This window comes from Grampus griseus (genome assembly GCF_964374135.1).
Source record: "Grampus griseus genome assembly, chromosome: 10".
NCBI lineage: Eukaryota > Metazoa > Chordata > Mammalia > Artiodactyla > Delphinidae > Grampus > Grampus griseus.
The window spans coordinates 78,200,867-78,219,399 of NC_139004.1; the positions used below are offsets into that span (position 1 = coordinate 78,200,867).

Genomic DNA, 18,533 nt, shown 5'->3' on the forward strand with positions numbered 1-18,533 from the left:
CACTGCTCCTAAATAGGCCCATGGCAATGCCTTGTTTATGTACTTACTTTTAAGTTGCATTTCCCTAATTTCTAGGCTCTTCTCTTTTTAGAAACAAAGTAGCATCAGGGGAAAGGGAGGGACCAAGGAATAGAAAACAGGTAAAATTATAGTCCTGGGCAGAGCCATCCCTTCATATCTGAAAAGATTCCAAGATCATTTTTTCTACTCATATATCAACTTATACTTATAGAGGTGTAATTTAATCAAGCTCTCCCCTTTGATGGAAAGTGTCCTAGTTATTGTACACATGGTTAAAACGTCCTATATGTAAATTAGAGTTGTGTCAGTGATTACCTAATTCATTTTGATCATGCAACTATTATACTATAAGTACCTTATTTGTGTTTTGTATCTCCCTCAGCAGGGAGCCTAGAACATGGCACAAAATTATGTTAAATAAATCTCAGTTAAGGTTAAAGGAAGACAAAAGGATGGGATGGGGAAAGAGAAGAAGGAAGGGAGGGAGGGAGGTCTGGATAACCCAGTCTTCAATACGATTGGTTAGCCGCCTAGATGCTCAGTTTTGGCTGTTGACACCTCAAGAATATGGCCGCAAAGCCCTGCTTCCATTTGTGCCTCAGCAAAAGAGTCAACTGAATGCAATTCATGGAAATATTTTAGAAAGTGATTCATAGCATAGCTTAGCAATCAGTAAGCATTTACTAACGTGTCCAGCACTGTCTAGCTGCTTCACACACATCCTCTTTAATCCTCACAACTGTTCCCCAAGGAAGGAATAATTGTCTCCATTTCATAGAATTTAAAAAATGCTGATGTTCAGAGGCTAAGTGCCTTGTCCAGAATCATAAAGCAAAAAATTGCAGAGCCCAGGCCACTCGAATTCCAAAGCCAGAGGGGATGGCTCCAAGACTGAGATTCAGGTAGTGTGTCCTGATCCACTTGCTGCAAAAATGTTGAAGTTTGGAGCCCATGTTTCAAGCCCCCGAAGTCCTTCATCTTGACTACCTAGCCTGCCACTCCCACCCCCAGGGCACTCTGAAGCATCCCACCATCCAACAAATAAGGGATAAATTATTTTGACACTGCAAGGGACTTCTAGAAGCCTACTCCAGGGCTATGGCCTCTGCCCAAGTCCATTTTGTTTGGACACCATCGTGCTGGAGTGGCTATTAAATGTACTTTAATGTCATCACAGCTTTGTGTCACACTATCATTGTCTGTCTCCAAAAGCAGGCTGTTAAAACTGACTGCCTTGCTTAATTTCCAGTCAACGAGTCCGCCTTGGAAGAGGCTGGGGAACAACTGTTCTGTTTGGGCCTCTTACAGAAGCAAACAGTTCTGCTTCCGTCAAACACTCAGGCCCCAGAGAAGTGATACCTGGTCCTCTGGCTCACCAAGGACACCCTTCTGGAAAGTGAGAGGAGTTTCCATAGGAAAGTCTCATATTCAGTTCTTGAGAAAACATTCCATACCTCTCTGCAACCTGAACTTTATTCAGAGTGTGGTTTGGGCATTCACTTCTGACTGTGAGAGGCACAGAAAGTACAATTATTCAAAGAAGCACAACCTCTGTGTACACTACCATGCGTGTGCTTGTCTGCATTCCACCTGTACCATTGCTTACTCCATACTTTTTTTTTTTTTTTTTTTGCGGTACGCGGGCCTCTCACTGCTGTGGCCTCTGCCGTTGCAGAGCACAGGCTCCGGAAGCGCAGGCCCAGCGGCCATGGCTCATGGGCCCAGCCGCTCCGTGGCATGTGGGATCTTCCCGGACCAGGGCACGAACCTGCGTCCCCTGCATCGGCAGGCGGACTCTCAACCACTGCACCACCAGGGAAGCCCACTCCATACTTGTTAGGTTGACTCATTTTATTTATATCATTTCAATAAATGGAAAAGTAGTAACTCTAGCATTAAAGTGAAGGCAACCTTATAAATTAATGCACCATCATTAAAATGAAAATACTCAACCCTGTGTCCCCTGAAGATATCTTACACACCATGAGGATTACCTCATCTGGGGAGGTAGTGATGGATTAGGTAGGCGCTCTGTCTATGGAGTTAGATGGAACAGGGCTTGTCCCAGGTCTACTACTAACCATGCCATGTGACCTTGAATAAGATCCTTATCTTTGCTGAACCTCAGTTTTCACATCTTTAATATGGGTGTAGTAATAGCACCTTCTTTGCCTAAATGAATGGATATACCTAAAGCCTTTTATGCAGTGCCTAACGTGTATTGTAGCAAGCCTTCATGAAAAGTCAGATATTCTAAATGAAACAGAGACTCCAAATGTGAAATTGGAAGAGGCCTCCACATTGAGGTGAAAAGTGACCTTTTGTGTTGTGAAGGATTTTTCTGAAACTGAGATTTTTCTGGGGTTTCTGTCCAGTCTATCAACTCACTTGCTTTGATCCTTCTTCAGGTCTTTGGATTCTTGAACTTTATTCTCTGGGCTGGAAACATCTGGTTTGTTTTCAAGGAGACCGGCTGGCATTCCTCGAGCCAGAGATACCTTTCAGACCCAGTGGAGAGACACTCCAGTAGCTATAACCAAGGCGGGTACAACCAAGACAGCTATGGATCAAGCAGTGGGTACAACCAGCAGGCGAGTTTGGGGCCATCCTCGGATGAGTTTGGCCAACAGCCCGGGGGCCCTGCTTCTTTTACCAATCAGATTTAACAGGGTAGTGTTGGCATTCTTCCAAAGACAGCCTCACCACCTTCCATGTCAGTGGCAGGAGAATTTTTTAAGAGTTTCAATCATTTATTAATTCAGGGAGTGTTGAATGTAAATAAGAGATCTGTAGTCCTCATTAAAGCAGCACGGCCTGGGTCGTGATGAATGGTACTTAGAGATGAGATGACATGAGGAGATACATGATTCATCAAGGTGGCTGATTGGAGAGTACCTTGTTATATACACAGATACTTTTATGGTCGTTTTGTATACGTGTTGAGATAGTAGAAGCATTTTGTCTTAAAGTCTCTGGTATGTAATATGCATAACGTAAATTAAACAGCATTGAGTTTTCTTACGATTTCTGACGCGAAAGGCATTTTACTGATTTCTCTAATACTGTTTGGTGCATCACAACGTGCATGTATTATTATTCTTTAGTTGCAGACCCTGTAGAATTGTGAGTCTCTAAGTATTGCTTTCAGACAGTTACTCTGTATTTTTTTTTATTTGATGAATCAGTGCTCATATGATTTAGTGCATGAATAAGCATTTTCTCACAAAATGAACATTTGAACTGTATTTATGAAAATTTTCCAGTTTGTACCACGTATTTGTTAAATGGACGTTTAAAGAAATATATTCACTACTTTGTATACTTGCAAATTTGTCTCTCTGGCTTTATCCAATTCTGAATGCATTGTAACTAAGATTTGGGGTTTTTGTTTTTCCCTGATTAGTATATATTCAGTGTTGTAGATGGAAATTGCCCAATATTTATGCTATTTAGTTAGCTAAATATTTACATTCTTGTAACTTTCTATGGTGTTTTGTGGCTTTTATTCTATGGACCATGAACAATGGGCCCAATAACTATGAGTGTGGATGGAGTTTTGTTTCCTTAGAATAATGGAGATGTAGGTATCAGACACCATAGTCAAGATAGTGTGCTAACATGTTGATTTATGAAGGATAGTCTGTGGAAACTACACTATTAGCTAAACTTTTAAATCCTGTTTATTTGTAAAGCTAATATGTCCTAGATCCAATTATTAAAAATTCTCAAGTCTCAGCTCAACTTACAAAGTCTGATTTGAATGTTACCCATAAATTAAAAATGACTTCCTTTCTGTCATTAAATATTAAATATTTCTCATTAAATATTCCCCAGAATGTATTCATTATCAAGAAAATGTTAATCTTCGCCTGTTTGTTTTAACTCAATTGAAATGCCAGGGCCCAACAGTGAGAGCAAGCTGAGCATCTGTATTTCCAGATAAAAGTCATTATCGATGTATAAACTCATTGTGTGATCTGTGATGTTGGAAATATCTTAGCCCAAAACGGCTGTGTGTCTTAGATGATATGTATAAACCATTTCTGGATCCTGTTGGATAAATCTGTATTGTGATATCTCTTTGACCTTAATAAAGTTATTGCATACAGTGCTGGCTGGATAATGGAGAATTACAGCAATAGAACCTGGTGAGCTTGAACAATGAGAGAACAAAGGATAAGTGCACAGTCTTCCCGGTCTCTCACCCTGACCTTGCTTTATGAGCCCAGGGCTGTTCATTCGTTGATTCCGTCATTCCAGGACCTCCTGTATACCCACTGCTCTGCCAGGCACTGGGGATACAATAGCGAAAGCAGAAACACACCCCACCTCAGGAAGCTTACATTCTATTGAGGAGACAGACAGTAAAATAATCATACCCCAGTTACACTGTGTGCAACAAAGACACAGGATTCTATGAGAATGCTTATCAGGGGAACTCGAGCTGCTTAGGGGAAAGTCGAGCTTGAATCTGCCTCAAGACAGCGCAGAATTTCACAAGGACATGGTGGAAGGGAGAGTATCCCAGGCAGAGAGCAGGCTTGCAGAGCTCTCAGATGGCAGGAGACAGGATGGGTATGTAGCACATAATGTGTGACGGGGGCTTTGAGAGAGGTGTCGCTGCTTATTGGAGCCGGCGGGGGTGGGGGGGGTGGTGTCCCGCTTGGGCACCACGGTCAAGAATTCTGTCTTTATCCTAAAGAAGCTAAGGGAAAGCACTGAAGGATTTAAGCAGAGGAGGGACGTGATGAGATCAGCATTTTGACAAGATCTTGGTGGGTGCGGGATAGAGTGGAGGACATCCTGGCCTTTGACCTAACACCCATTAGGCAGTGGGCTGGGAGTGGGAGAAGGAGAACAGGCATGAGTTCTCCCCACATCCACCTCTGATTTCTCGGGATAGCGGCTGGATTGGACTGCTTTCTTCAGCACTGTCCAGGGCACAGAGTGGCCTCTGATTTTTTTTTTTTTTTTTTTTTTTTTTTGCGGTACGCGGGCCTCTCACTGTTGTGGCCTCTCCCGTTGCGGAGCACAGGCTCCAGACGCGCAGGCTCAGCGGCCATGGCTCACGGGCCCAGCCGCTCCGCGGCATGTGGGATCCTCCCGAACCGGGGCACGAACCCGTGTTCCCTGCATCGGCAGGCGGACTCTCAACCACTGCGCCACCAGGGAAGCCCTGGCCTCTGATTCTTATGCTGTCATGAATTCTCCAAAGTGGAGAAATCCTCAGAATCAGCAGTTCTTTTTACTAACCTTAACAGTCCCATAATACATCGGGGCTCTGTCATGGAAAGCACTATCCACCCTGGTCCAGATAGAGACATGCTTTCAGAGTCCACTGCAGATTTGCAGTAAAATGCTGCTGTAGTCCAACGGGGATTTCCTTAAGCTGGTTTTATTCCTTCTGGTTCCAAGAAAAGAACAGTAGATCTAGCCTTTTGAAAAGGAGAGTAATCAGTGTGGTAGGAGACCTTGGGTCTATGTTTCCAGTAGACCTCATTTGGCATCGAAGCCTCTCTGCTCACTAGCTGTATTTCAGGATGTGACTTCACCTCCTGAGCCTTCGTTTCCTCGGAGGAGGTAAAGCATCCAAATAAAAAGAGTGGGCTCTGAGATCCCGCCGCCTGGGTTAGAATCCCTGTGCTGCCATGTACTTGCCTGTCCTTTGTCTTCCTCCGCGCCTTCTCCAAAGCCCAGGGACTTCTCTGGAGCCACAACCTGAAGGCAGGTGCACCCTGGAACGCAGGGGAGTTTACACCCTAGGGACCACCTTCAATCACTGGGGATTGTGGGCAGGTCAGTAAATGCCTTTGCAAGATGCTAAACTCATTCATTCAGTTCCCCTGTCTCTACAATGAAGATAAGCTCTGCCTCATAGGGTTGGTATCAGGATGAAAAAGGTAAGCGGTGTAAAGACATCATAGCAGCCTCTGGCATACAGTGGGCACATTCTCAGTCCGGGTTCTAGGTAATTCTATGATGCAGGACTGACAAGGGGGGAGAGTGAGACAGGAAAGGAGGAAAATCGATTCATCCGTTAAAAGAGCACGTTAGTTGTTGCTGGTAAGACCAATAGGAGCTCAGTTCCGTCAGGATCTCTGACTAGTGTTCAGAGTGGCTCCAGCAATTTTCAAGCAAGGGACAAGAGTGGGAATATTTATCTCCCAACCTCCATCCCCTCAACTGGTTGAGAGTTGTCCAAAGGGTTGATAACTTTCCCACATTTCCAGGTTGCACTTGCCTATAGACTGAGCAGGCTCTTGTGACCTTGAGTCCTAACAACTATTAGGCAGCATGCTGGCTGTGGGAGGAGGGGAACTGACATGAGTGCTATCACCGCCCTCCCCTTCCCCATTTACCCCATTCCCGGGGACAGTAGCCTTGAGGAAGGATGAGGCGGGAGCCACAGAAGGTGCAGGTCACTGTCAACGTGAGCAGGAACTACCCCTCACAACTGCGGCTGAAGTTAGAGACTGGCCAAGAGAAAACAGCACAGAGCATCAAAATCACCTACTACAGTGATCAGTGATGGATGAATGTTACTATTATTGCTTAGAATGTAAGGTGGGAACGCAGAGAATCCTGCTTCATAGGGTAATGACAAGAACCGACCTGGTGGTGTGCGGGAAAGGTTGATGAACTGTACAGCACTCTACAAAGTTGTCTATTGAATGTCTACTCCACACTTACGTAAGCCTGAGATTTTATAAGTCAAAGACTTCTAATCATAGTGAGGTGAGCAAAATACAGCTCCTGGCATCTTGGAGCTCACACTCAAGATTGAAAGGCTCAAATAATGGACAAGTAATGCCAGGAAAAATACTAGAACTTGTCCCTTTCCTAAGTGATTTTTTTTCCCATTAACTCCCAGTCTACCCAGCATATAAATAAGACTTTAATTTCAATATGCCACGTGATTTTTATCTGGCTGTCCAAAGATAAGAATTTTTAATAACAACTACCAAGTAACAGCTAACATTTATTGAGCGCGTACAGTGTGCCAGCCACTGAGCTAAGCATTTTGCATTTAACCACAACAGCGCTATGAGATAGATGCTAGCAGTGCTCCCATGTATCAGGTTAGAAAACCAGAGGTCAGGGAAGTTAGATAACAAAATCCTTGTGAGTACCTTCACTAATAAAAATCATTCTTAATTGCTACTATCTACTGAGCATCTAGTCTACACAGAGAACAATGCCACACGCTTTATCTCCACTTTCCTATTTAATGCAAGATCAAGTACTATTTTTATACCAGTTGAGCAGATGAGAAAACTGAGATTCATAAAGATCAAGTAACCTCTTAGCTCAAGATGACTGAGGTGGAAGTGGGAAGACGCCAAATTCAAATCCAGGTCTCTGCGTCCAAAACAACTTGCTCTAAACCTTGTTAAACCACAACAGTGCGACCCCCCACTGTTCTCCTACATTTTAAGCCAGATGTGCTTTGTCCAACTGGGGTACATTCAACAATAACCCAGACCATCAAGTGCTTCATTGGACCTTCCATAGGGATGCTGAGTCCCTCATAGATATAAGGATAGCTTTTGTCAGAATCATTTGCCAATGTGAATAAAATCAAACTCAATTCACTAAGTTCATTAAGTCATTAAGAGTGTGAGAGGTCCAGCTGAATGAAGAATTATTTCTTAACCTGCCTGGCTTGGAGTCTGAGGCTTTGCTCGGTTTTCGGGCTCAGCTAAATGCTCCTCAGAGCCTGTTGCCAGCAAATGCTTCCAAGAATGGCCCTGGCTCCTCCAGTCCTCTCTGGGCCTCCATGAATAATGGACATTGGACATTAAAAGGCCAAGATGAGAACAGAAGAAGGCTTCCTGGAACTCCTGCGTTCCCATCAGGTAGCCAATGTTTATCGCATTCCCTGCTAAGGTGCTGGAGTAGATTAAAAGGCATTGTTTACAGGTGCAATCCTTGAGGTACTAAACATTCCTTCAGCCCAGCTCACGGCTGGAGAAACAGCTGGGTAAATACAATGCTTGCCTCAACGTACTTACAGCCCAGTGGGAGAGATTACATACAGACCAGAAATTACATTATGTATTCATTTGTTTACTTGTGCCTTAGATCTCTCCCGCTCCCATATAAACTCCACTAAGGGCTGGGACTTTATTTACTAGACTGGACACACCTGTGTCCTCAACACCTGGAACAGTACCTAGACTATACTAGGTACTCAGTAAATATTTGTTGAACAACTATAATGTGATGCATTAGAATAGGCAAACTTAGAGGTGATATAACAGATCGACTCGCCAGAGAGGAAGAAGAATCTTAATGCTCTTTTGAAGTTTCCAGCATGTTTACAGATAGCTCACAGCGGGGCCTGCAACTCTTGGCCCTCGTGACTCACCGACTCACATTCCCCTGTTTGCAAACTACACCACCCCTAGATCGCAAGCCAGGAATGACCTGAAGCCCATAGGTTAAGGACTATCCATGGCATCGTTCCTGTCCCTCTGTACCACTCACCCCCCAATAAGCAGCAAGTAAGCAAATTGCAGATATTGATAAGCCACGGAGGAGACGAAAAAGAGGGATGGAATAAAGGATTCCTGGAGGGGTGAGATGTTTATATGGAAGCTACAGGCAATCACAAAAGGACCATCAAAGCACAAGGGTCATCTCTCCATGGTACAGGCACTCTTAAAAATTAAATACATTTTGAATGTGTTCCAGTACATAGAGCCCTAAACTCAAAGTTACACAAAACAAATCTTACCTTTACCACACGAGACACTCTGTTTTCCACTAAATTCAATGCCATCCCACTCCATGGTACTTCGTTTGTTTTTTAATGCTGTTCTTCGCTCACTTGACTCACGTGCACTAAAGGGTCCCTAATGGTTCAGCCAGGCCATTAGAGTCTCCATGACACACACAGTTCTGACACCAGATCAGAGGTGTGGTTTAGTGCAAAAGAGCAAAGCTTAGAACCTAGAAGAAGATGTTTATCCTGGTACTAAGCAGTTCTCTTTGCCACGACTCCTTTTCTTCCCCCAAATATACTGTTGCATCCAGCAGAGGCTTCAGTTGTTGGGAAACAAAGAATAAGTGGGGAGGTTGCTTTGTTGTCATGAGGAGATTTCTGGGGTCCAGGAGAGACGAAGGCAGGGTTAGGTACATTGTAACAAGGGGTTAAAAAACTCACTAAAAATCATTTCTTTTTTCCCAATTTGGAGTTGTGTGGGGAACAGAGAATCCTGAAAGCCTCTTGTGTGGGAAAGGGAAGGAGAGGCTGTCAACTGAACCACTGAAGTTGGGCAAACAAACCCTCCCCCGAGATGTAAAAAGTAGCAGCCCTCCTCCAACCAAGGGCTTCCCAGGACCTCAGAGGTCTCATTAGCGCTCCGGAAGCACCGCCAGCCCAGGACGAAGGTGGGGCTCAGCGCTCCCTTGGGGGGCCTCTCCCTCCTTCACTACGTGGTTACTTCTTTTGGCAACTCAGAGACCTTTATTTTCTCCTCATTTTTTTTTTTTTTTTGTGGAAAGTAATATAATCAGAGGTCCTCCCCTTCTGAGCCTCCCAGACTGCACCCCCAGAAGCAACCATTGTTCTCAATTTCTTATGGATCCTTCCAGAGATGGTCCATGAAGATGTAAGTACACATAGAATCCATTAATTCTCAACGGGGGCAGTATTGCCCCCAAAGGGGTGAACATTTTTTCCATGAGGGCAGAAATATCTTACTGTTTATGTATAAAGTGCAGATAATACAGTACATAAACAGATCTAATATCTGTGATATTAAATTTTCACTTGGAGGGGCATTAGGAAAAAATATCTTAAAAGGTTCCTTACACAAGATGTTATGAAAAATAGGTTAAGAAATGCTGGTATAATTCCCCTTTCTTGTGTACATGAGAGGCAGTATGCTGCCCTGGTGTGTCCTGTTCTAGAAGACAGCCTGTCTTGGTCTTGGGTTTCAAATTGTGGTTTGAATCCTGACTCCAACACATATTAGTTGTGGGAAGCTGACCAAGTTTCTTAATGTGCCCTGCTTTGGTTTTCTCATCTGTAAAATAGGGGTAATAGTAGTCGTAACTACCTACCTCATAGGGTAACTGTGAATATGAATGAGTTAATGCATGTAAAGCACATAGAATAGTGTCTGGCACATGGTCGTTACTCTGTAGATGCTTGCCAAATCAGGATTTTTCCACTTAATAGTATATCTTGGAGGTTGCTCTATATTCCTTTTAATGGCTGCATAATATTCCCTTGTGTGGACATACCATGATTTATCCAGACCAGGAGTGAGCAGATGATAGCCCACAGCCAAATGCAGTCAACCCCCTGTTTTGGTAAGTCACGTTTTATGGGAACACAGCCATGGCCATTCGTTTGTACATTGTCTATGGCTGCTTTCACACTATGACAGAGACCTTGTGACCCACAAAGCCTAAAACGTTTACTGTCTGGCCCTTTACCGAAAAAGTGTGCCGAGCCCTGGTTTATTCTCTACCAAATCAAATCTCTACTATTAGATCAATCTTCTGCAACATCCAGTATCACAGCAACTGATATTTTTGAACACATATCTTTGAGCACATTTGCAAGAATATCTAAAAGATAAATTTATGGGAGTGGGTTTCTTGGGCCAAAAGATATGTATATTCTTAATCTTCATAGATATTTCCAATTCCTTCCCTATAATTGATGTAACCTCCCTAGAGGTTACATCATTTATACTCCCACCAGCAATGTACAGGCATTTTTTTTTTTTTTTTTTTTTTACAGATAATGATAACTACAAGAGGTAAATTTTTTTTAACATCTTTATTGGAGTATAATTGCTTTACAATGGTGTGTTAGTTTCTACTTTATAACAAAGTGAATCAGTTATACATATACATATGTTCCCATATCTCTTCCCTCTTGCGTCTCCCTCCCTCCCACCCTCCCTATCCCACCCCTCCAGGCGGTCACAAAGCACCGAGCTGATCTCCCTGTGCTATGCGGCTGCTTCCCACTAGCTATCTACCTTACGTTTGGTAGTGTATATATGTCCATGCCTCTCTCTCGCTTTGTCACAGCTTACCCTTCCCCCTCCCCATACCCTCAAGTCCATTCTCTAGTAGGTCTGTGTCTTTATTCCGGTCTTACCCCTAGGTTCTTCATGACAGTTTTCTTAAATTCCATATATATGTGTTAGCAAATGGTATTTGTCTTTCTCTTTCTGACTTACTTCACTCTGTATGACAGACTCTAGGTCTATCCACCTCATTACAAATAGCTCAATTTCGTTTCTTTTTATGGCTGAGTAATATTCCATTGTATATATGTGTCACATCTTCTTTATCCATTCATCCAATGATGGACACTTAGGTTGTTTCCATCTCTGGGCTATTGTAAATAGAGCTGCAATGAACATTTTCGTACATGACTCTTTTTGAATTATGGTTTTCTCAGGGTACATGCGCAGTAGTGGGATTGCTGGGTCATATGGTAGTTCTATTTGTAGATTTTTAAGGAACCTCCATACTGTTCTCCACAGTGGCTGTATCAATTTACATTCCCACCAACAGTGCAAGAGGGTTCCCTTTTCTCCACACTCTCTCCAGCATTTATTGTTTCTAGATTTTTTGATGATGGCCATTCTGACTGGTGTGAGATGATATCTCATTGTAGTTTTGATTTGCATTTCTCTAATGATTAATGATGTTGAGCATTCTTTCATGTGTTTGTTGGCAGTCTGTATATCTTCTTTGGAGAAATGTCTATTTAGGTCTTCTGCCCATTTTTGAATTGGGTTTTTTTTGTTGTTGTTGTTATTGAGCTGCATGAGCTGCTTATAAATTTTGGAGATTAATCCTTTGTCAGTTGCTTCATTTGCAAATATGTTCTCCCATTCTGAGGGTTGTCTTTTGGTCTTGTTTATGGTTTCCTTTGCTGTGCAAAAGCTTTTAAGTTTCATTAGGTCCCATTTGTTTATTTTTGTTTTTATTTCCATTTCTCTGGGAGGTGGGTCAGAAAGGATCTTGCTGTGATTTATGTCATAGAGTATTCTGCCTATGTTTTCCTCTAAGAGTTTGACAGTGTCTGGCCTTACATTTAGGTCTTTAATCCATTTTGAGCTTATTTTTGTGTATGGTGTTAGGGAGTGATCTAATCTCATACTTTTAAATGTACCTGTCCAGTTATCCCAGCACCATTTACTGAAGAGGCTGTCCTTTCTCCACTGTACATTCCTGCCTCCTTTATCAAAGATAAGGTGACCATATGTGCATGGGTTTATCTCTGGGCTTTCTATCCTGTTCCATTGATCTATCTTTCTGTTTTTGTGCCAGTACCATACTGTCCTGATTACGGTAGCTTTGTAGTATAGTCTGAAGTCAGGGAGCCTGATTCCTCCAGCTCCGTTTTTCGTTCTCAAGATTACTTTGGCTATTCAGGGTCTTTTGTGTTTCCATACAAATTGTGAAATTTTTTGTTCTAGTTCTGTGAAAAATACCAGTGGTAGTTTGATAGGGATTGCATTGAATCTGTAGATTGCTTTGGGTAGTAGAGTCATTTTCACAATGTTGATGCTTCCAATCCAAGAACATCGTATATCTCTCCATCTATTTGTATCCTCTTTAATTTCTTTCATCAGTGTCTTATAGTTTTCTGCATACAGGTCTTTTGTCTCCTTAGGTAGGTTTATTCCTAGATATTTTATTCTTTTTGTTGCAATGGTAAATGGGAGTGTTTTCTTGATTTCACTTTCAGATTTTTCATCATTAGTGTATAGGAATGCCAGAGATTTCTGTGCATTAATTTTGTATCCTGCTACTTTACCAAATTCATTGATTAGCTCTAGTAGTTTTCTGGTAGCATTTTTAGGATTCTCTATGTATAGTATCATGTCATCTGCAAACAGTGACAGCTTTACTTCTTCTTTTCCGATTTGGATTCCTTTTACTTGCTTTTCTTCTCTGATTGCTGTGGCTAAAACTTCCAAAACTATGTTGAATAAGAGTGGTGAGAGTGGGCAACCTTGTCTTGTTCCTGATCTTAATGGAAATGCTTTCAGTTTTTCACCATTGAGAACGATGTTGGCTGTGGGTTTGTCATATATGGCCTTTACTATGTTGAGGAAAGTTCCCTCTATGCCTACTTTCTGCAGGGTTTTTATCATAAATGGGTGTTGAATTTTGCCGAAAGCTTTTTCTGCATCTATTGAGATGATCATATGGTTTTTCTCCTTCAATTTGTTAATATGGTTCATCACATTGATTGTTTTGCATATATTGAAGAATCCTTGAATTCCTGGAATAAACCCCACTTGATCATGGTGTATGATCCTTTTAATGTGCTGTTGGATTCTGTTTGCTAGTATTTTGTTCAGGATTTTTGCATCTATGTTCATCAGTGATATTGGCCTGTAGTTTTCTTTCTTTGTGACATCCTTGTCTGGTTTTGGTATCAAGGCGATGGTGGCCTCGTAGAATGAGTTTGGGAGTGTTCTTCCCTCTGCTAAATTTTGGAAGAGTTCGAGAAGGATAGGTGTTAGCTCTTCTCTAAATGTTTGATAGAATTCGCTTGTGAAGCCATCTGGTCCTGGGCTTTTGTTTGTTGGAAGATTTTTAATCACAGTTTCAATTTCAGTGCTTGTGATTGGTCTGTTCATATTTTCTATTTCTTCCTGATTCAGTCTTGGTAGGTTGTGCCTTTCTAAGAATTTGTCCATTTCTTCCAGGTTGTCCATTTTATTGGCATAGAGTTGCTTGTAGTAATCTCTCATGATCTTTTGTATTTCTGCAGTGTCAGTTGTTACTTCTCCTTTTTCATTTCTATTTCTATTGATTTGAGTCTTCTCCCTTTTTTTCTTGATGAGTCTGGCTAATGGTTTATCAATTTTGTTTATCTTCTCAAAGAACCAGCTTTTAGTTTTATTGATCTTTGCTATCGTTTCCTTCATTTCTTTTTCATTTATTTCTGATCTGATTTTTATGATTTCTTTCCTTCTGCTAACTTTGGGGGCTTTTGTTGTTCTTTCTCTAATTGCTTTAGGTGCAAGGTTAGGTTGTTTATTTGAGATGTTTCCTGTTTCTTAAGGTAGGATTGTATTGCTATAAACTTCCCTCTTAGAACTGCTTTTGCTGCATCCCATAGATTTTGGGTCATCATGTCTCCATTGTCATTTGTTTCTAGGTATTTTTTAATTTCCTCTTTGATTTCTTCAGTGATCACTTCGTTATTAAGTAGTGTATTGTTTAGCCTCCATGTGTTTGTATTTTTTACAGATCTTTTCCTGTAATTGATATCTAGTCTCATAGCGTTGTGGTCGGAAAAGATACTTGATACGATTTCAATTTTCTTAAATTTACCAAGGCTTGACTTGTGACCCAAGATATGATCTATCCTGGAGAATGTTCCATGAGCACTTGAGAAAAAAGTGTATTCTGTTGTTTTGGATGCAATGTCCTATAAATATCAATTAAGTCCATCTTGTTTAATGTATCATTTAAAGCTGTGTTTCCTTATTTATTTTCATTTTGGATGATCGGTCCATTGGTGAAAGTGGGGTGTTAAAGTCTCCTACTATGAATGTGTTACTGTCGATTTCCCCTTTTATGGCTGTTAGTATTTGCCTTATGTATTGAGGTGCTCCTATGTTGGGTGCATAAATATTTACAATTGTTATATCTTCTTCTTGGATCGATCCCTTGATCATTATGTAGTGTCCTTCTTTGTCTCTTCTAATAGTCTTTATTTTAAAGTCTATTTTGTCTGATATGAGAATTGCTACTCCAGCTTTCTTTTGGTTTCCATTTGCATGAAATATCTTTTTCCATCCCCTTACTTTCAGTCTGTATGTGTCTCTAGGTCTGAAGTGGGTCTCTTGTAGACAGCAAATATATGGGTCTTGTTTTTGTATCCATTCAGACAATCTGTGTCTTTTGGTGGGAGCATTTACTCCATTTACATTTAAGGTAATTTTCGATATGTATGTTCCTATTCCCATTTTCTTAATTGTTTTGGGTTCATTGTTGTAGGTCTTTTCCTTCTCTTGTGTTTCTTGCCTAGAGAAGTTCCTTTAGCAGTTGTTGTAAAGCTGGTTTGGTGGTGCTGAACTCTCTCAGCTTTTGCTTGTCTCTAAAGGTTTTAATTTCTCCATCAAATATGAATGAGATCCTTGCTGGGTAGAGTAATCTTGGTTGCAGGTTTTTCTCCTTCATCACTTTAAATATGTCCTGCCAGTCCCTTCTGGCTTGCAGAGTTTCTGCTGAAAGATCAGCTGTTAACCTTATGGGGATTCCCTTGTGTGTTATTTGTTGTTTTTCCCTTGCTGCTTTTAATACGTTTTCTTTGTATTTAATTTTTGACAGTTTGATTAATATGTGTCTCGGCATATTTCTCCTTGGATTTATCCTGTATGGGACTCTCTGTGCTTCCTGGACTTGATTAACTATTTCCTTTCCCATATTAGGGAAGTTTTCAACTATAATCTCTTCAAATATTTTCTCAGTCCCTTTCTTTTCCTCTTCTTCTTCTGGAAGCCCTATAATTTGAATGTTGGTGCGTTTAATGTTGTCCCAGAGGTCTCTGAGACTGTCCTCAGTTCTTTTCATTCTTTTTTCTTTATTCTGCTCTGCAGTAGTTATTTCCTCTATTTTATCTTCCAGGTCACTTATCCCTTCTTCTGTCTCAGTTATTCTGCTATTGATCCCATCTAGAGTTTTGTGGTTTTTTTGTTTTTTTGTTTTTTTTGTTTTTTGCGGTACACGGGCCTCTTACTGCCGTGGTCTCTCACATTGCGGAGCACAGGCTCCGGACGTGCAGGCCCAGCGGCCATGGCTCATGGGTCCAGCCACTCCGCGGCATGTGGGACCCTCCCAGACCAGGGCACAAACCCGTCTCCCCTGCATCGGCAGGCGGACTCTCAACCACTGCGCCACCAGGGAAGCCCTAGAGTATTTTTGATTTCATTAATTGTGTTGTTCATCGTTGTTTGTTTCACCTTTAGTTCTTCTAGGTCCTTGTTAAATGTTTCTTGCATTTTGTCCATTGTATTTCCAAGATTTTGGATCATCTTTACTATCATTATTCTGAATTCTTTTTCAGGTAGACTGCCTATTTCCTCTTCATTCATTAGGTCTGGTGGGTTTTTACCTTGCTCCTTCAACTGCTGTGTGTTTTTCTGTCTTCTCATTTTGCTTATCTTACTGTGTTTGGGGTCTCCTTTTTGCAGGCTGCAGGTTCGTAGTTCCCGTTGTTTTTGGTGTCTGTCCCCAGTGGCTAAGGTTGGTTCAGTGGGTTGTGTAGGCTTCCTGGTGGAGGGGACTAGTGCCTGTGTTCTGGTGGATGAGTCTGGATCTTGTCTTTCTGGTGGGCAGGTCCACGTCTGGTGGTGTGTTTTGGGGTGTCTGTGGACTTATTATGATTTTAGGCAGCCTCTCTGCTAATGTGTGGGGTTGTGTTCCTGTCTTGCTAGTTGTTTGGCATAGGGTGTCCAGCACTGTAGCTTGCTGGTCTTTGAGTGAAGCTGGGTGCTGGTGTTGAGATGGAGATCTCTGGGAGATTTTCGCCGTTTGATATTATGTGGAGCTGGGAGGTCTCTTGTGGACCAGTGTCCTGAATTTGGCTCTCCCACATCAGAGGCACAGCACTGACTCCTGACTGCAGCACCAAGAGCCTTTCATCCACACGGCTCAGAATAAAACACAGAAAAAGTAGAAAGAAAGAATTAGTAGAAGAAAGAAAGAAAGAAAGAAAGGAAGGAAGGAAGGAAGGAAGGAGGGAGGGAGGGAGGGAGGGAGGGAGGGAGGGAGGGAGAAAGGAGGGAAGGAAGGAAAAAAAGAAAGAAAGAAGAAAAGTAAAATAAAATAAAGTAAGATAAAATATAATAAAGTTATTAAAATTAAAAAATAATTATTAAGAAAACAAAAAAAAACGGACGGATAGAACCCTAGAACAAATGGTGGAAGCAAAGCTATACAGACAAAATCTCACATAGAGGAATATACATACACACTTACAAAAAGAGGAAGAGGGGAAAAAAACATAAATTTTGCTCTCAAAGTCCACCTCCTTAATTTGGGATGATTCGTTGTCTATTCAGGTATTCCACAGATGCAGGGTACATCAAGTTGATTGTGGAGCTTTAATCCGCTGCGTCTGAGGCTGCTGGGAGAGATTTCCCTTTCTCTTCTTTGTTCTCACAGCTCCCGTGTCTCAGCTTTGGATTTGGCCCCGCCACTGCGTGTAGGTCGCAGGACGGCGTCTGTTCTTCACTCAGACAGGACAGGGTTAAAGGAGCCGCTGATTCGGGGGCTCTGGCTCACTCAGGCCCGGGGGGAGGGAGGGGCACGGAGTGCGGGGCGGGCCTGCGTCGGCAGAGGCCGGCGTGACGTTGCACCAGCGTGAGGCGCGCTGTGCGTTCTTCCGGGGGAGCTGTCCCTGGATCCCGGGACCCTGGCAGTGGCGGGCTGCACAGGCTCCCCGGGAGGGGAGGTGTGGATAGTGACCTGTGCTCGCACACAGGCTTCTTGGTGGCGGCAGCAGCGGCCTTAGCGTCTCATGCCCGTCTCTGGGGTCCACGCTTTTAGCCGCGGCTCGCGCCCGTCTCTGGAGCTCCTTTAAGCAGCGCTCTTAATCCCCTCTCCTCGCGCACCAGGAAACAAAGAGGGAAGAAAAAGTCTCTCGCCTCTTCGGCAGGTCCAGACTTTTCCCCGGACTCCCTCCCGGCTAGCTGTGGCGCACTAACCCCTTCAGGCTGTGTGCACGCCAACCCCAGTCCTCTCCCGGCGCTCCGCTCGGACCGAAACCCGAGCCTCAACTCCCTGCCCCGCCCGCCCCGGCGGGTGAGGAGACAAGCCTCCTGAGCTGGTGAGTGTTGGTTGGCCCTGATCCTCTGTGGGAATCTCTCTGCTTTGCCCGCCGCACCCCTGTTGCTGTGCTCTCCTCCGCGGCGCCGGAGCTCCCCCTCTCCGCCACCCGCAGTCTCCGCCCGCGAAGGGGCTTGAGTGTGTGGAAACTTTTCCTCCTTTACAGCTCCCTTCCACTGGTGCAGGTCCCGTCCCTACCCTTTGGTCTCTGTTTTTTCATTTTTCTTTTGCCCTACCCAGGTACGTGGGGGGTTTCTTGCCTTTTGGGAGGTCTGAGGTCTTCTGCCAGCGTTCAGTAGGTGTTCTGTAGGAGTTGTTCCACATGTAGATGTATTTCTGGTGTATCTGTGGGGAGGAAGGTGATCTCCGCGTCTTACTCTTCCGCCATCTTCCCGGAAGCTCCCAGGTATCCCTTTTTGCCTCTCCCTAGCCAAATGAGGATGTTATCTCATTTTCAGTTTTTGTCAGTCTCATAGGTAAAAGAAAACTGTTATAACCTTGTTGTTTATATATTTATTTTGTGATGAGACTGAGTGTTTTTCTTAATGAATACCTTCCTTTAAGAGAAAACAACTCCAACAGTAGCTGGCAGATACTGTGGCCAAGAGTTTTATCTTTGCAACAATTCATGTGAGCTGGGTAGCATTATCCCTATTTTACAGATGAGGAAACTGAGGCACAAA

The 18,533-nt window shown here is 42.9% G+C and overlaps 1 protein-coding gene across 1 annotated transcript in view; it reads left to right on the top strand.

Annotated features, from left to right (window-relative positions):
- The window catches only part of SYNPR (synaptoporin), a 287,678-nt gene extending 283,655 nt beyond the window's left edge, over window positions 1-4,023 (top strand). Inside the window, exon 6 of the mRNA XM_082664117.1 lies at window positions 2,430-4,023. Coding sequence (XP_082520243.1) covers window positions 2,430-2,687 — 258 coding nt within the window. The 3' untranslated portion in view covers window positions 2,688-4,023. The remainder of the gene's footprint in view (window positions 1-2,429) is intronic.
- Window positions 4,024-18,533: the final 14,510 nt, after the last annotated feature.